This window comes from Prionailurus viverrinus, chromosome A3 (genome assembly GCF_022837055.1).
Source record: "Prionailurus viverrinus isolate Anna chromosome A3, UM_Priviv_1.0, whole genome shotgun sequence".
NCBI lineage: Eukaryota > Metazoa > Chordata > Mammalia > Carnivora > Felidae > Prionailurus > Prionailurus viverrinus.
The window spans coordinates 102,962,494-102,980,829 of record NC_062563.1 but is presented as its reverse complement, the minus strand read 5'-3'; the positions used below and the strand labels follow the sequence as shown (position 1 = coordinate 102,980,829).

At 44.1% G+C, this 18,336-nt stretch overlaps 1 protein-coding gene across 10 annotated transcripts in view; it reads left to right on the top strand.

Annotated features, from left to right (window-relative positions):
- LOC125162302 (interleukin-36 beta-like) overlaps positions 1-18,336 on the top strand; it is a 42,388-nt gene that overhangs the window by 17,802 nt on the left and 6,250 nt on the right. For 9 of the 10 annotated variants that reach the window (XR_007150962.1, XM_047853176.1, XM_047853177.1 and 6 more), the window contains 4 exons: positions 632-664; positions 1,220-1,327; positions 3,945-4,084; positions 14,826-14,928. Coding sequence is in view for 9 of the 10 variants with exons in the window: in XM_047853176.1 (XP_047709132.1) it covers positions 632-664; positions 1,220-1,327; positions 3,945-4,084; positions 14,826-14,928 (384 nt within the window). In the remaining variant the exon portion in view is untranslated. Of the gene's footprint in view, positions 1-576; positions 665-1,219; positions 1,328-3,944; positions 4,085-14,825; positions 14,929-18,336 lie in introns of all 10 variants that reach the window. The other variant, XM_047853180.1, reaches the window with a different exon arrangement.

Genomic DNA, 18,336 nt, shown 5'->3' with positions numbered 1-18,336 from the left:
ACTGTCCTGGTGCCCTAACTAGAAGCCCAGGGACAGATGACTCCTGACAATCAAAATGCCTAATGGAACTTGTGGATGTCTGTGTGCAAGATCCTTAGGGATGCCTCTTTGGATGAAGAATGGGGGAAGAAGGGGGTCAGAGAGGCTGATTTTCTGACATTTAGTAGCCAGGATTAAGTGACTTGAAGACAGGATAAGTGGTGACTCACTAGATATGTGGGAGGCTAGAATGGAGATAGATGCACACTCTCCTCTCCCTTCCTTTAAATCCAGAGACTTGGTGCACTGAACAGTGCCTGAGGTGGTGCTCTGGAACCTCCTAACAATCACAGATGTGATGGATGGAGGGCATCCCAAGGCCACTGTAGTCTGAAGAACCAGGACTACCAGTCATGATAGAGATGGGAGTTTCCATTTGGGGTTTTCTGGCCTTGGAAAACCCCCTCCTTAGTCTCAGATGTGCATCTGGGACAGGAGCTTGGAGGCAGCTTTCTTAGAAGAATTTTTACACAAAATTCTGGGGTTGGGAAGGGGAGAGAACTGGATGACATGTTTTCTTCTTCCCTTTTCCACGAGACCTGCTGCTGACAACCTCCTCTCCATCGTCTGATTTACCTTGTCTTCTTCACAGGAAGCTCTGAAGCCAGCATGGCCACCCCCCAAGGTGAGTGGTGAATCACAAACCAGCTTGGAAATATCTCCATCCTGCCTCACCAAAGATAATACAGTACAAGGGCCCCTATCATTTACTTAGCTACAGATGCATTTGCTCTTGCTAATATACTCAGATCATAAAACGTGCATTTGAAAATCTCAGAGCATTTAGATCTTTTCTTATTATGTATATTTGGAATTTATTTACTTTGTTAAACAGCATAAAGAAAAAAAACAAGAAACTGATGACAAATTTAAATATTTTTGGCTTTGCTACTACCCAGAGAGTATAAATTAGAAACAGACAAGTCACTGATATCCCTAGAAAAAAGACAAACCTTGAAAATCTCTTGGGGAGTATAAATGCAGGTAGAGTCTTACAGATTCTTTGATCCACAAACCAGCTCCTGGCTTATTTCCCCTCCCTTTCTCCTTATAGCCACTCTTTCTCCGAGCAGTGAGCCTACCCCTAAGGATTCAGAAGTCATTATGACCAGGATGCAGCTAGAGTCCTGAAGTTTATAATAACCTTATATGTGTTTTGTGCTTTTCTGTCTTCTGGCAGCGGTAGACTATTCCAGAATCTTTGGTGTTCATGATTCTCTACAGATGGTGTGGGCCCTGAATGGAAATTCTTTAATAACAACTCCTTTTAACAACAATGTCAGTCCTGGTGAGTGACAATCAAAGCCACTTTTTCTTCTTAAAGGGGCACCAGTTCCACTGGAGATGGGGCTGAGCTTGCATGAGCTTACATGTCTTCGGCCTGTCCGGCTTCTGGGACCAATGTCCACAGGAAGGGCAAGCAAGGACAAGATGGTTCCCTTCCACAGAGGAAACCCTGCACCTAGAAATGAGGGGATGAGGGGTGGGCAGCCCTTCTTACCAAGAGAAAATGTCTTCAGATAAGGAGGGATTGTCCACTCAAACAGTATTTGACCTTCTTATTGGAGTTTTTCTCCTTTAAATTTCAACCATTGCTACCTATGTCCTCAAAATCAAACTTGATCATCTTTCCACTATACACTTTCCTAATTCGGTGTCCTCTCTTCTAATATTGGGGATATTCCTTCCTCCCATCAAAAGTCAATCTATCTCAGCTTCTTTCCCTCTTCTAGGACTTCAATGTTTGATTTAATTCTTCTCTTCCCTGTATATTCCACCTTTGTCTATCTACTGGATCCTTTCCATCACTGGTATACGTGCTCTAATATAATATTGCTAAGTTTAATAGAAATTCCACCTTCTCTTGATCCCCACATTCCATTCCTACTTCCACTCTTTTTTCCCATATGCTAGTCTCAATACAATTCTATGTACCAGTCATAGCCAAACTTCATGGAAGAGCTGGCTACATAACTTGTCTCTACTTCACCTTCTGCTCATGTTTGCATCAAACAACATGACTTCCGGACTGTTCTCTCAAGTTCCTCTTCCCAAGGTCACCAGATACACTCTCTGTCCTCACATTATTTGGTTCCTCAGCTGCAGTCAGCGTAATTGGTAATTCTTTCTTTCTTGAACACCCTCCATCTTCTTCTTCTGTAGGAACATTCCCTTGTGGTTCACTGGCTTCTCTTTGGCATTCTCCTTTCTGACTCGACTTTTTCTGTACAATCTACAAATACTGGAGGTCCTCAGATCTCAGTTTGCAATCATTATGCAACCCCACTGAAGGGATTGGGAGCTGGTCTCTTGGATTTATGGATCCAATGCCTCTATCACTCTGGCATTTATGCTTCCAACCAGAAGACCCTCTGAAAAATTTACCCATGTCCTCTTGATATCCTCTCAGACATCTCTAACTTCATCTATCCCAAGCAGAACTATGGACCTGACCTCTCAAAACTGCTGATCAGCCCAGTCTTCCCTATCTCCATTAGTGGCACTACCATTACCTGTTTCCTCCAGCGAGAAATGCAAGAGACATCCGTGATTCAATCTCTGTCCAGTCCAACAGCAAAGACTGATGAGTCTGTGTGCAAAATATGACTTATTTCTAAGATAATATCATGTCTCACCTGGACCACTGCCATTGTCTCCTCACTGCCCTCCTTCCCACCTCATTTGTGTAGCCTCTCATCCACTCTCTACAAAGCATTAAGAGTGACCATTTGGACTATGTTAATTGAACAGTGTCTTTCCTATGTGTTTGTGTTTTAGGGGTGGGAAGTGGGGACTAGTGGGGACACCTCAGGGACACCAGTCTTCTTTCAGAGCTACACAGGGGCCTTTACCCATCCTTTCTCCATAACACTCTCCCTCCAGACCCCCTCCATCATCCTATTCCCATGTCTTCATATACTAGTTTCCTCTTAACTTTCAGATCTTGGTTTGCATTTTACCTCTACAGAGAGGTCTTTCTTGACTCTTCTATGTAAATTTGGTCTCCTGCTGTCTCAGGCTTTGGTTCTTCCCTCAAAGCAGATCTTGCAATTTATTGTGGTTCTGTCATTTCTCTGCTTACATCTTTTGGTCTCATCTTCCATAGGGGGAATGACAATGTCTCTCTTATCCTCATCTAAATCTCTGTGTGCTCACATGCATCCTTGTCCCGAGTCGGCATTCAATAAAGAGTGTTGACTGGAGAATTCTCAGCCCGCTGCCCAGAAGGATAGAAGCAGAACACCCAGGCTCCTGGGCTAAATTAGTTGGGAATTAAATTTAGCTGATAGTGACAGGAAACCCACATAACTGGGACTTAACTAAGAAGTTTACTTTAAAAAAAAAAAAAGTTTATTTCTTTCTCATGAAAAAGAAGCCCAAGCAGGCAGGCTGAGGTTGGTATGGTGGCACCGTGATGCTCCCATGGTCCAAGTATTCTAGCTTTCTGCTTTACCAAGCTCAAGTTCTCCTCAACCATCATCCACATATTTGAGGCAGGCAGTAAGAAGACACAACGTGTAAGAAAGGAGCTTCTCCCAGATGAGTCAACTCCTTTTAAAGAACATTCTTAGAAGCCCCACACAACACTTCCGTGTTTATCTAGTGGACTACAAGTTCAGCATATGAGAAAATTTAGCTGCAAATGTGGTGGGGAATTTTATTTTTATTTTGGGGATGCAGTGTGCCCTGGTAACATCTGGGGTTCTGATATTAAGTAAGTGAAAGAAATGGGCTTCAGATAATGATGTAGGGTCTCAGCTACATGATGAATAGGAAGAGGCTTCTGGGGGAGTCCTGGCTGCTCAGTGTCCCCCTCACTGGGAGGAGTAATGTCAGGTCAGAAGGACTGTCCTTTCTGCTCCCTGGAGGCTGATACCTGTTTCCATTTTTCCTTGTGTTTCCAGTCAGTCTTGACTTAATGACATGTATGGACAAAGAATTCCATGATGCAGGAAAAGGCAATCCAGTTTACTTGGGAATCAAGAACAACCATCTTTGTCTTTTCTGTGGAGAAATTCAGGGCCAGCCAACTTTACAGCTTAAGGTGAGTGGTTGTACAGCTAATGAGAGAAGCACTGTGAGATGTACTTTTTATTTCATTTAACATATCACTGAAGAAAAAATAACATTTTTTCAATCCTGGATTGTTCAATTCTTGGCTGTCCCCCAAGTCAATAAATGCTGCTTTTGGCGTGGGTGTAACACTCATTTTAATGTGAAAACATTCTCCAAAAACCAGAGAATATACCCACGAGAATGCTTCAGAAAGGCCAAGGAATGGTGGTTTCTCCATTCTCAGTTTTCTTTAACTACCTCCCAGAAATCCCCCACGATGCTGGGCTGCTCGCACTTAAACAAAGGCCACTGTATGACAGAGGAGACAAGGCAGAGATTGTTAGTCTGGATTTTGTGTATTATATGCCTATGGTTCCTGTCCTGAAGGTAGCATTTATAGTTATGAAGCAAATCTTTTTGGTTATGATGAAAGCTTTAAGATCTAAACACACTCAGAGGCTGGGAATCTTGTGAGACGCCCACACCTGTGGGTGGGTGCCCACCAAGAGCACCCACAAAAGAGATTTAAACCTCTCTCTGTTCTCAGGGAAGACAGTGCTGTCTCAGAGAATCAGAAGCACCTTGTATCAGGGGATCCTGGGGTAGAGCCAAGCTATTAGGAGCCAGTGGGTTGCCTCTTCTGACACCTTGTGTCCTTTCATCTGGTTGTGTCCCTGGCCCCTGGCCCTCCCTTTGGGGAAAGCGGTCACTCTCAAGGGCTATGTTAGTTTAGACCCCTTCTCTCAGTAATCCTCTCTAATAAACCTTTTTCCTAATCCTAGGAGAAAAATATCATGGATGTACACAACAAGAAGAAAGCACAGAAGCCTTTTCTCTTTTTCCATAATAAGGAGGGCTCCACCTCCACTTTTCAGTCCGTCTCCTACCCTGACTGGTTCATAGCGACTTCCAAAACAGCAGGACAGCCTGTCATTCTCACCAAGGAGAGGGGCAAAGATTACATCACTAACTTCTATCTAGAGCCTCAGGACTAAATTCAGCCTGGGCTGTGGGTAACTGATTCCAGGAAAGAGGATCAAGCAATCAGAGAATCTTCCATTCGGAGACATAGTAGGTCATCTTCATAGACTAACATGCACTGATGCCCATCCGTAGCCCCACCTCATTCTCGTCACCCAAAACTACCTTTTCCTCTAGACGGCCATTTGTGCACCATGTTTCCTCATATGAACATCACCCCAGTATGAAACCTGAATCACTTTTTATTCTTTCCTGATCTTGTCCCACTATCCACTTAGTTGCCAAGTCCAGTTAAGTCAACATCCCAAATGCTTCTTACGCACACCCCTCTCTATACCTATTCCTTCTGACAACCTATGGCCTAGAGATGTGAGTTCGAAACATTTTTGTTCATACAACCCTATCAATAAAAGAGTATTATTTGTTAATTCTCTGCATGTATTATGATATGTATTCCCAAAGATGAATCTAAAGTTTCTATTTAAGTAATCTTTACTCCCCATGTGGGACTCGAACTCATGACCCTGAGATCAAGAGTCTCGTACTCTTCAAACTGAGCCAGCCAGGCCCCCCACCAAAGAGGAATCTAAGGATAAATGTGAAATACAAATGAATGGGAAGCTGTGAGCTGTACATTTATGATGTAGCCACTTTTCTGTGTGTACATATGTATGCTTCCATTAAAAGTTCCCTTTTTTTTTTTTCAACGTTTATTTATTTTTTTGGGACAGAGAGAGACAGAGCATGAACGGGGGAGGGGCAGAGAGAGAGGGAGACACAGAATCGGAAACAGGCTCCAGGCTCCGAGCCATCAGCCCAGAGCCTGACGCGGGGCTCGAACTCGCGGACCGCGAGATCGTGACCTGGCTGAAGTCGGACGCTTAACCGACTGCGCCACCCAGGCGCCCCAAAAGTTCGCTTTTAAAAAGAAAACAGATAAAGGTGAAATAAAAAATTTAAATGTCTTGATCATCATAACAGATTCATAATATCATTCGTTAATAATTTGACATGTAATACATACTTTGATTAAGATTAATCATTTACCGTAGTGAATTTAAATCAACCAGTATTTCAAAGAATCACTTAACAAGGGTGCCTGGGTGGCTCAGTTAAGTGTCTGACTCTTGGTTTTGGTCATGCTCTTACAGTTCACGAGTTCGGGCCCCGTGTCGGGCTATGCTCTAGCAGTGCAGAGCCTGCTTGGGATTCTGTCTCCCTCTCTCTCTGCGTCTCCCCTGCTTGTTCTCTGTCTTTCTCTCAAAGACAGACAAACAAACAAACAAACAAACAAACAGAAACCAAAAAACAAACTGCCCGTGGTCCTGAGCTAATCCTTGAATCCCCTCTTACATCCTGGTGGCATGCCTCTTACTCCAGTCAATGCTGTGCAACCAGCTCGGAGAAGGTATAAATAACCTGACAGCATGTTATCTCAGCTACACCAAGCATCTGTCTCTCTCTGCTCGGAGGCTCCTAGGACACCGTGGGGAAAGACTTGTAGGAGCCCACTTGGCACTCACACATGTACACGCTCGGAAGTAAAAGGGAGCAGCCCCACGAGGAACCCTTGACCGTCGTGGGGAGGGGGTGGGAGTAGATGGGAACATGCTACTCGCTGTGACCATTCAAGTGTACAATTCTGAGATGCATTCTACCCGCACAGTACCTTGGAGGGTCCCAGTGGGATTGAGTCATTGTCACCCATGGCAGTGCTGAGCTCAAGAACATAGCCTTGCATTGGCTTGCCTCATTTCCCTGCTTCAGTTTCTTCAGGCCCCAGTCCTGTTCCCTGGGGTCACTTCTCATTATCTGAATGCAAGCCCTTGTCTCAGGTGCTGCTTTCTGGTGTAAACCCAGGGTAAGGCAGATTCGGTCAAGGCGAGCTTCTTTCGTCTACCAGCTACTCCCAACGCATTGGATTTCTTCCCTCCGTGCCTCTGCGCGTGCTTTTGCAAACATCTCAAGCACTGTCATCACTGTGTATCTTATCTGCCCCTTATGTCTTCCTAACATCCTACGTCTGTCTAAAGTGTTCAGAAGCCACTCCTCATCCTCCCAACGAAATACAACATCTTCTCTTTTCTGAGGTCTATAGCACTTTACCTTATCCTGAGACATTTCTTTTGTTAGACTCATGCTGGAGTTTTTTTCCTTGTCTTGGCCTCTTTGCTCTCTTTTCAACCAAATTCTAGGTACATTAGAAGGCAGAGATTGTATCTTTGAGAACCCTATACTCCTTGGGTGCCAGATCTTGCCTCCTACATGGCAGTTGTTGAAACAAATGAATTCTCACTGCATGTACTAACGTCTTCCATTGATACTCAAGTGTGTCAGAGTGGAGTTTGCTCGATCAAGGCAGAGACAGCCCTGACTGCAATAAGGGCACGAGGAACATCAAAGCTCCTCAGAGAAGGTGGGGAAGGACAGCACAGAAAGGCTGACTAGGAGCCTCCCTGTCTCAACTTTTCCTCCTCCTGTGCCAGTCTGACCTTGGGGGACTGTAATGATGTCAGGATATCCTCTCAGGAGAGGGTGGATATAGAAACAAAGCACAGCCCAGAGCTTCCCAGAGAGCCTCCAGCCAATGCCCATTGGCATCTTCTTCTTGGATTTTGTCCAAACCCTCACCAACGTACATTCATGCACTCATAAACCATTTGGGGGCACAGAAAAAGGACACCAGGGGAATCCAGTGTTTTGGTTTTTTTCTCTGACAAGGTCAGGACGCAGCACCAGATGACCCCAGGGATGACTATGAGAGACTTGTGGCAGCAATGAAATGGACATATAGTAAGCAAGTTTTCTGAGAAGGGTAATGCGAGGAATGTGAGTTCTGTAGGTAGCTGAATGTGTAGAAAGAATAGTAGATAGTGATGAACCAAAAACAATGTAACCCTAGGCTGTGTTTGTAAATATTAGCTTCTCAGAAATCCCAAGAGCACTGGACATGAGCAGGGGGTAGATGGCCAGCCCGCCTACACTCTTCTCTCTGAAAGAGGAGGTGAGGAAGTGGTGGTGGTGAAGGAGGAGGAGGGGGAGGGGGAGAAGAAGAAGGAGGAGGAGGGGGAGGAGGAGGAGGAGGAGGAGGAACCATAGAAGGAGCCAAGAGGTGTTCTCAGATATTTTACTGGCTCTCTTAGTTCCAGGGAGGTTTTAGTCTATTTGGGCTACTGTAACAGAATTCCATAGACTAGGAGGCTTAACAAGCATGATGTCTCGCAGCTCTGGAGGCTGGAAGTCTGATCTGAGGGTGCCAGCACAGTCAGGTGAGGGCCCTTGACAGGTTGCAGACTTCTCATTGTGTCCTCACATGGTAGAAGGGGAGAGGAAGGTCTCCTAGGCCTCTCTTAAATGGCTATTGGTCTCATTCATGAGGGCGCTGCCCTCATGATCTAATCACCTCCCAAAGGCCCCACCTCTTAATCTGATCACACTGGGCATTAGGATTACACCATAGGAATTTTGAAGGACTCAGACATGCCTATTCCCACACCCATCTTCTCCTTCTCAGTTACTCAAGACAGAAACCTAGGAGCCGTCCTTGATTCCTCCCTTCCTTGGAACCCTACCTCTAATTCATGAAGTCTGTCTCCAAAGAAGGCTACCTTCAAAAGACATCTCCAGTACACCCATCTCTCTTCAACTTCTCTGCCACTCACCACTCCATACCAAGTAGCAGCGATAGCTCACTGGTGCTATAAATCAGACTCCTGACTCGTGAGTTCCGTCTGCTCCTCCCTCTGCCCATTCAGTCTGGTCTCCACAAGCTGGACAGGGTTATCTCCATAAATGGAAATCTAAGCTATGTAGTTTCAATGTTTACCCCTTCAATGCTTCCATTTGCACTTATAAGGAAATGCAAATTCCCTACCATATTTTCAGGGTTGCCTGGATGGCCTGACCCCCGTGTCCAACCCCTCTTCCAGGTAATTCTCTTTCCATCTCTATTCTCAGTCATGCCAATCTTTCAGTTCCTTGAACCTGCCAAATTCTTTACAGCCTCGGGACCTTTGCATATGATATGCTCATGCACATCCCTATACCTGTATCGTTTTACTCTGATTCTCTGCCTTTCTGGCTCCTTCAAGTCACTTCTTTATATGTGACCTTCTCAGAGAAGCCTTCCTTGACCACCATGTCTGAAGTAAGCCCCTTCTTCTACCTCCTGAATTTTCTATCTCTCGTTTTTGACTGTTTATCCTTCACACAATTTCTTTATCTCTACTTCCTCCTTACGTACATTACAGTCCTTGATTGCAGGGAAGTAACGTTTGTCTAGTTTACCACTATATCCCCAGTCCCTAGCACAGTGTTTGTGTTTAATAAATATATGTTGAATAAATACATTGCTAATAAATTAATTAGTGAATGAATGATTGAAGACCTGCCTTCCTTCCCAGGCAGCATGCCCTCCTTCGTGAGATTGGCCTCATTTAGAATAAAACCTACCTTCCTGTTCCTACGTCATGGAACGTCATGGAAAAAGGAGCTCCCATTTCCACAGAGTCCTTCAGCTTTGTGAAGACTGCTTCTGTTGCCTTCTTTAACCTCTCTTTCTCCTCTGACGTAATCCACCAAAGAGGGAGAACAGTTCTTCCTCACTCCTAATGTCTCCTGCCATCACACACCTGTTCTCTGCTCTCCCTCCCTCCCTCCCTCTCTCTACCCAAGTGGAGGCAAGACCATACGTCCTAGTGCACACCTACTGTCCTGGTGTAATTGCCAGTACCACTGCCTTTCCCTTTCAAAAGTGCCATATTTTATGATAAATTATGTGGTCACCCTACTTATTAGAAAAAGGGATAGTGTGGCTCAGTTGCTATTTGCCTACTTTCCACTGGGAACCAACTGAATTGAAGAAAGCATCCTTATAGAGGTGAAATGACAGAAACATTTTGTGGAACTGTCCTGAGTCAGGTGCCTGGACCCTGTTCTATCTGAACACGGGAGCTCCCTGGTGTCAGGGAGAATACTTCCTCAGGCTGAATGAAGGAATTCTGGTGAGGAGCACCTCCACCTGACAGGTCCCCAGCTTCTCAGAGTCCAGGGAAGGTCACCCCTGTGAGCATCCTGGTCCTTAAAAACAGATTGAAAATCCCTGTTAGGAATCCAGAAGACAGAGGCACTTTCTCCAAGACTGAGACTCTAGCTTATAGCTTTTCCCAGTAATCTCGTTTCAGATCCCAGTGCCTGGAAAGTGTGGGCTTTTCTAGACATTTGTGAAGACGGAAGACTCTTAGAGCATTCCCTATGCCAGCAGAGCTTGAAGGGACTGTGGGGTAATATTCTTCAGAAGCAGTTGGTGGAAACTCCCACCCCAGCTCAGAACTTTGGGATATATAGGAGGGTGGAAGATAATCCCAGACGTCCTCAAGACTCATATAAAGAAGATGGGGTTGGCAGAAGGCTTGGAACCATGAGATTTTTCTCTAAGGGAGCAATGGGTCAAGTGATGAGATGCTCAATCCCAAAAAGAGTTTGAGCCTGGGAGTTACTTAAGTCCTTCGGACAGTGCTTAACAGTGGGTAGAGGCAGGGTGACACCAATAGTCATATCCTCCCCGACAGCCACACACACCCCACCTACTGAAATCTGATGAAACCAGACTACACCCAAGAGTGTGGGAACACCTTCCCTGCAGATCCGAAGCCAGTGCCCCACAGAGGGGGCTGTGCCTTTCCTATTTTTGCTCTTTGCTTGCAGCACTTTGGCCCTAAGGCTGGTAAAAGGGTTCCAAAACCAAACATCATCTCCTCTTCCCCTACCATTCTGAGAAAAATGACGAGAAAGTTGGGACACCTTGGCTGGGTATTGTTAGGGGGCCTGATAATCAGGTGGGAAAGTGGAGTGAATACTGCAAAATCTAAAGAAGTGACTGCTCTAAAGGAAAATTAAAAAATGAAATATTTTGACATTTATACCTAGATGATTAGATGGCCACTTATAAATGGGTTGAAAAGCAAACAGACCAAGGAGAAGAAAGACTCAGGAGTCATAGGATGGGGGCTTAGCCCTGGAGAGGGGCATGGGATTCCTGCGAAGGCATAGAGAATACCTTTCCTGAAAAGATCTGAAGATTGGGCTAAGAGAAGGAAGATGGTGTGGGGCAGGATTCTGTTGTTTATAGTTATGCATTTAAAAAATTCTATCTAGCCTTTTTGAAATGTTTATTTATTTATTTTGAGGGGCACAGAGGGGCAGAGAGCGAGGGAGACAGAGAATCCTAAGCCGGTTCTGCTCCCAAAGTGGGGCTCAATCCCGTGACTGTGCATCATGACCTGAGCCAAAATCAAGAGTCGCATGTTTAACTGACTGAGCCACCAGGCACCCCTCTATCTGGCTTTTAAAAATAATGTGTATATTACAATGATAAAAATTAAAATGAATTAAAATAGTATGATGCTGTGCCCTTGTTTAACTCATCTGGAAATGTCTTTCTTTTTTCACTGGGAATGGGAACTGATTCCCTTTTAAGGAGATAAATATAGGAAACCCAGGAGGGTTTATCTAAATCACAAAAATGGCATCTTTCCTCTTTTCTCCAGAGAGGAAAACCAAACCTCTAATGAATACACTTGAGCACATCAAGCTCATTTTTCACATTCATTTTCACCTGGATGTTGGAGTTTCTGCCTAAATCCTTGTCTTTCTTGGTGACCAAGTCAATGATGAACTAGAACTTCCATCCCCTGACCCTTCTGTGGGTGCCCAAATAGCTCAGGGCACCTGGACAGGTCATTCTCGGGCCTTCAGAGGCCCTTGAGCCAATGAATGAGTAAGTACTTGATCCTGTCCAGAGTGCCTCATCCTGCTTTCTCAAAGAAAGGAACCCAGAGATGTCCCTCTCCTGGTTTAGAGTAAGGTGGATACTATGGGAGACCAGCCTTGGTGATTCAGCCGATCAGAGGAGGCCCTGTCCGGGCAAGACGAAATCTAGGGCTGCACTGCCCTGCCTGCATTCTACCTGTAGGCAATTTGCCCTTCCCTGAGTTTCTCCAGTCTGGAGAGTGTAATCGAATCACGGTAACTGTAGCAAAATAATTGCTAAACTAAACCTGAATCTATAGAGTGGGAGGAGCCCTGGCTCTAGATTCCTTCTTCTGACCCTTAGGTATGTTTGTCAGTGCTTGAGAAACAAGTGGCATCCCTCTCTGTCCCTCTCCATGGTGCGCACGGGTGTCTGCATGCATCTGCGACCACAGATAGAAGCTGTGTATCACCGTGTCCCGGTTCTTTCTGCCATGAACTTCCATGGATGTTCCAGCATCAAGAACGCTTTGCTGTTTCTGAATCCCTTTGAGACTTGTTTGTGGGTTCTCTCAATAGACCAGAGAGTGCAACCATATGCTCTTTTGGAAGGCTTGGCTCCTATAGAAGACCCAGCTGGTCCATAATTTCTGTTTTCGTACATTCTTCGAATCATTATATGAATAATGGGATTCTTCTGCATCCTTTTTGTTGTCTTCTTATTTTGTCTAGTTTTAAACACACTCAAGTGCCCTTTAGGCAATTGGGCTTAGTAACTGCCAGATATGATTTAGAGGCAAATTCTCATCAAAATCGAATACTAAATTTTATGTGCTGATTTGACTCTTCAATTGACTCAGCTCGATTAAAGGAGTGCATGTTTGGTACTACTAAATTTGCATGGATAATTTTGTGTTTCTTAGTCTAATTTAGTGTATGCATCATAATTAGGGTAGTTCTGCAATGAGAGAATTTCCTTGGGCATTTCCCTCCTTGAGGGAATGAATAACAGGAGTTTCAGTGAGCCTTTGAAGCTGACATTTGAAGTTCAGTGGTATTGTTCCTTCTGAGGTTAAATGATAGCTTGATGGGCACCTTCTTCCCCTCCACTACAAAGCCCTAAGTGGGGCTGAGATATCCCCAGAGGACAGATTGTATTGATAACTTGGGCCGGGGAAACAGCTTGCGATCTGAGCTTTGCACTTCCAAACAGGAAAGATGCTTTTTTTTTTTTTTCCCTTCTTGCTATAAGATGGTGGAGAGAAGGCTTTAGAGAACAAAGTATCCAGACCAGATCCACAATTCCAGCTCCAGAGGGCTTCTCATTGCTGGCTGGGCTCAGGGATCTGCCCAAGAGAGTGAAAGATGTGAGAACCAAATTGGCTAATGGCATAGTATTTTTTTTAATTTTATTTAAATCCAAGTTAGTTAACATGTAGTGTAATAGTTTCACGAGTAGAACCCAATGATTCATCACTTACATATAACATCCAGTGTTCATCCCTACAGTGCCCTCCTTAATGCCCATCGCCCATTTAGCCCATCCCCCCTCCCTTCCCTTCCAACAACCTTCAGTTTGTTCTCTGTATTTAAGAGTCTCTTATAGTTTGCCTCCTTCTCTTTTTTATCTTGTTTTCCTTCCTTTCCCCTATGTTCATCTGTTTTGTTTCTTAAATTCCACATATGAGTGAAATCATGTGATATTTATCTTTCTATGACTGACTTATTACGCTTAGCATAATACACTCTAGTTCCATCCACATTGTTGCAAATGGCAAGATTTCATTCTTTTTGATTGCCGAGTAATACTCCAGAGCGTGTGTGCGCGCGCGCGCGCGTGTGTGTGTGTCACATCTTTTTTATCTATTCAGCTAATGATGTAGTTTTAACCCAAATGCTATTTACGTCTGAGCCACCTTTGCTGGTCCTCTGTGCAGAACAAGTTAATATCAGTCCTTCATTTTCTTTACTTCAGTCGCTCTTGGCCTCTGACCAAAAACCAAACTCTGCCCTTTTCCCATCTGGGACCAGCAACAGTTGAGAGGGAAGGGGCCCAGAGCTAGGGGACCAAAAGGCTAGCTGCCCAGGAATGGCCTTCTTTGAGGCCAGACCTGGGGGTGGGATGTAGCTGGATCACTCTGAACATTTTCCATTTGGGAATTTTGAGTTCCATTGTTAGAAAATTTAATCTCTCCCCAGTTAGGATGTATATATTGTTAGAATTGAGTCTTTATTTATTATTAAAACAAAAAGCCCAGCTCCGCCAAGACCTGAGTGTCCCCTGAGGGAATGTCCTCAGTTGGATGGTCTTGAGACCTGATAGGGGTGTCCTGGCCAGACTCTTGCTTGAACAGAGACTCAAGAGGTGATGATATGTTGTGTGCATAAAGTAAATATGGACACTTGCAAAAAACCCAAAACCAAAACCAAAACATGGTCATTGTGTACCAGATCCTGTCCTGTGGTACTTCTATTTCTTTGCAAATAGAGGAGCTTTCTTACTGGGAAGTCAAATGGTTCTGGACGTGCCCATTTGTTTTCAGGAAATCTCTGCTCCATGTTTCTTCTCTAGAAGGTCCAATTCCTATAGAAAGGAAAGGTAGTTTCCTGATGGGAAATATTTAACCCAGCTGTGACCTCTGGTTGCATCACTGTGATAGTTCATCCAGAGTGAGATATATGATAGTGGGTGACATCCTTGAGTCTCAGTCCAGTCTGGCTACAAGCTGAGGAGGCTGACTAATGTTGGGAAAGATACAGGATAGTGAAGACTAAGTCTCAGATGAGAGATCATGGGATTGGTTATTTTAGGAAGTCATGACCCCAGAATGCAGGGAGAAGAGATAAGCTTCATGACTTCAAGGATCAGTGATAGGAGAGGGAGGCAGAGAGACAGAAATGAGGACAAGAGATTGAGCTTCAGATGGATTCAGAGACAGGCTGAGAGAGCCCATCCCTTCCTCTCAACTGCTCAGTCTCCATCTATGCCTGTGTTTCAGGTGATGAACTCAGCAAGGAGACTGACTCAGTGCGAAACTTCCCATTGCAGACCAGACAAAGCACATCCTCGTGGGATCTACTTCCTTTATCACCGGACTGAAGGCAAGTAATCATGGGTCTAAAGGCTGAGGACAGAGAAAGGGAAGGGTGGTCTCAGATTTCTGCATCTGGCCTCTTGTTTCTGAGTTGGATATCAACTAGTGAAGATTGGACTTTGGATGCCAAACTCACTCCAGGCATCTTGGTGTCCAAGGAGGTAGTGTGTGCTTTGTAGGATGAGGCAGGCACCAACTTTGAGTTCTGCTCTTTCTTGACCCTTAACCATTACAAGCTGAATGACAGAGTCCCACTGTACACTCATTACAAAACTCAGTGAACACGAAAGAAGGAAAAATCAGATAACCCCAAACGTGGTCACCATCCTCACCCTGTGGGCATCCTCACTATGGCACATTTCTCCAGCTAAAAACACTGATTAGCTTTGTATTTAGTTGGGTCAGGAAAGATTTTTATTTAAAAAAAAAATTTTTTTTTTCAACGTTTATTTATTTTTGGGACAGAGAGAGACAGAGCATGAACGGGGGAGGGGCAGAGAGAGAGGGAGACACGGAATCGGAAACAGGCTCCAGGCTCTGAGCCATCAGCCCAGAGCCTGACGCGGGGCTCAAACTCACGGACCGCGAGATCGTGACCTGGCTGAAGTCGGACGCTTAACCGACTGCACCACCCAGGCGCCTCTGGAAAGATTTTTAAAATAACTGGAGTAACTATCAAATTAACATAGAGTATGTAACTTCCAAAGTTGAGGGAAGGATGAACAAAGGAGAAACAAAACCTCACTCATCCAGATGAAGGCACTAAATGAAGGAGAAAAAGAAACAAGAGAAAGAGAGAGAGAAAGAAAGAAAGAAAGAAAGAAAGAAAGAAAGAAAGAGAAAGAAAGAAAACAAAAGGAAGGTAGAAATAAATTGACATATTTCAGTAATTAGTCAATTTAAATTAACTTAACTTTCCAGTTAAAAGAAGGTTAACAGACTAGAAAAAGAAATACTGCAATGTGCTAATTACAAGAGACATCCTTAGAACTAAAAGGCATGAGTTTCTTTCAGTGTCACTGAGTAGGCTCTGATTGGACCAAGACTTTCACAAAACCAACTACAAGACCTGGTGGGAAATGGGGAGGGACCCAGAATGCATTGGTGACCAAGCATAAGCAAACACATGCAAGCACATTCTGCAGGGGAGTAGCTACTTGGAAAAATATGTCCAATTTTCATTCTGATGGCAGGCTTAAGCCACACAGCATAAGACAACTAAAGCTAAACCCTAAAGTCCTCCTTGAAGAACCAGGGAACAGATCTGGGACAACCACAGCACTGGTAAGTAAGGGGGTAATGTTAGAAGGAGAGAGGCAGGGGCATCTGGGTGGCTCAGTAGGTTAAGCATCCGACTTCGGCTCAGGTCATGATCTCATGTCTTGTGGGTTTGAGCCTCCTGTTGGGCTCTGTGCTGACAGCTCAGAATCTGGAGCCTGCTTCAGATTGCGTCCCCCTCTTTCTCTCTGCCCCTCCTCTGCCCCCTTCTCTCCTTGTGCTCTCTCTCTCTCTCAAAAATAAATAAACACTTTAAAAAAAAAAAAAAGGAGAGAGGCAGTGAGGGAGAGCTCAAAATTCAGTGTAAAAAGTGCCCAAATCCCTGGCTGACCCTCGAGCTATGCCTAGAAGCCCAGCTAAAGGTAAAGGAACTGATCTGACATATTTCCTGCCACTTGAGGGACAGGGTTTGTATTTTGAGTCTAATGAAGTTACTGCATGGTAGAGCAGAAATATAAATTTCTTCAAAGGAGTGTAACAGATATAGAGCCTCTGCAATATAACGTTTATAATGCCCAGGGAACAATTCAAACTTACGAGGAGCAAAGAATGTGTGCTCCTGTGTCAAGAATTATGGCAATGACGACCAACCCTGAAATGATCTAGATGTCAGAATTAGTGGGCAAGAATTGTAAAACAGAACCATCTTAACAGAATAAAGGAGAAATGCCATATGATTATTTCAATGGCTACAGAGAAAACATTAGGTTAAAGTTAACCCCTACTCATGATATACACTTTCAGTCCACCAGGAACAGAAAAAACTTTTTCAGTATCTAAAAGGGCATCTACACACACACACACACACACACACACACACAAATCTACAGCTCACACTTAATGGTGAGAGACTGGATGTTTCTTCCTGAGATCGGTAATCAGTCAAGGATGGTTGTATTCAACATTTTACCAGAGATCCTAGCCATTTAAATTAAAAATAAATTAAATTAAAATATCCAAGGAATGAAGACCCGAAAATAAGGAAAGCTGTCCCTATTTGCAGACGATATGATTGTATGGAAAATCCTGAGAAATCTACAGAACAACTACCAGAACTAATAAGTGTAAGGTGGCAGGATACAGTGTTAATATAGGAAAGTTAATTGCATTTTTAAATGTTTATTTATTTACTTTGAGTGGGGGGAAGCGACAGAGAGAGAGAGGGGGAGAAAACATTCCAAGCAGGCTCCGTGCTGTCAGCGCAGAGCCCAATGCGGGGTTCAATCTCACGAACACTGAGATGACGACCTGAGCAGAAACCAAGAGCCAGATGAGTAATCCACTGAGCCACCCAGGAGCCCCTAATTGTATTTCTTAAACAAATAACAAACTTTCTTTAAAAAATTGGAGTATAACATACACAGAGGACACTGCACAGCTCATCAGGATATAGTTTGCGGAATTTTCCGATTATACACATAAGCAGCCAGAAGCAACCCTTGCTCCTTGCAGCCACTATTTCTACCTCAGGGTGTGGCTAACCCCTAGCCTGATGTCCAACACCATGGATTGGTTTTCCTCAGTTTTGAATTATGTAAATGAAACAATACAGCATGCCTTCTTTTTGTGCTTGGTTTCTTTTGCAATATTATGTTTGAGGACCACCTTTGAAGTTAAGCAAAAAAGCAAACTTTAAATAAATAACACACTTGAATGATTTTTTAAAAAAATTCAGGTAGGGTGAAGAGAACAGAGTGAAAATCAGTTCTGCCTCCCAACTCATTTTATCATTTTCTTTTTTGCCTAGAGATAATTTAATCGACTTTTTCCAGTTTGCAGACTATCTTTGGAGAGAAATTTAGGACACAAACAGGCCTCTGAATGTGTACTTTTTCCACATACATGGTAGCACATGCTACATATAGAAGAGGACCCTTCAGAGGATGTACTTCTGAGATATTTTCTGAGTCAACCTACTCATTCTCCATCCCTGTTGTCATTGTTCATTCACCGTTGAAGAATAAGGGGCTGTTAGTTTGTGACTGTCCCTCAAGTTGGGATCGTCTGGCGTTTCCTCATGACTAGATTCAGCTTATGCACGGTTGGCAGGAACATTCCAGAAGAGATCACGTGTCCTCCTCAGTGTATCATCTGTAAGGAGATGCCTTGTGTTGGCTTGTGCCCTTACTGGTAAATG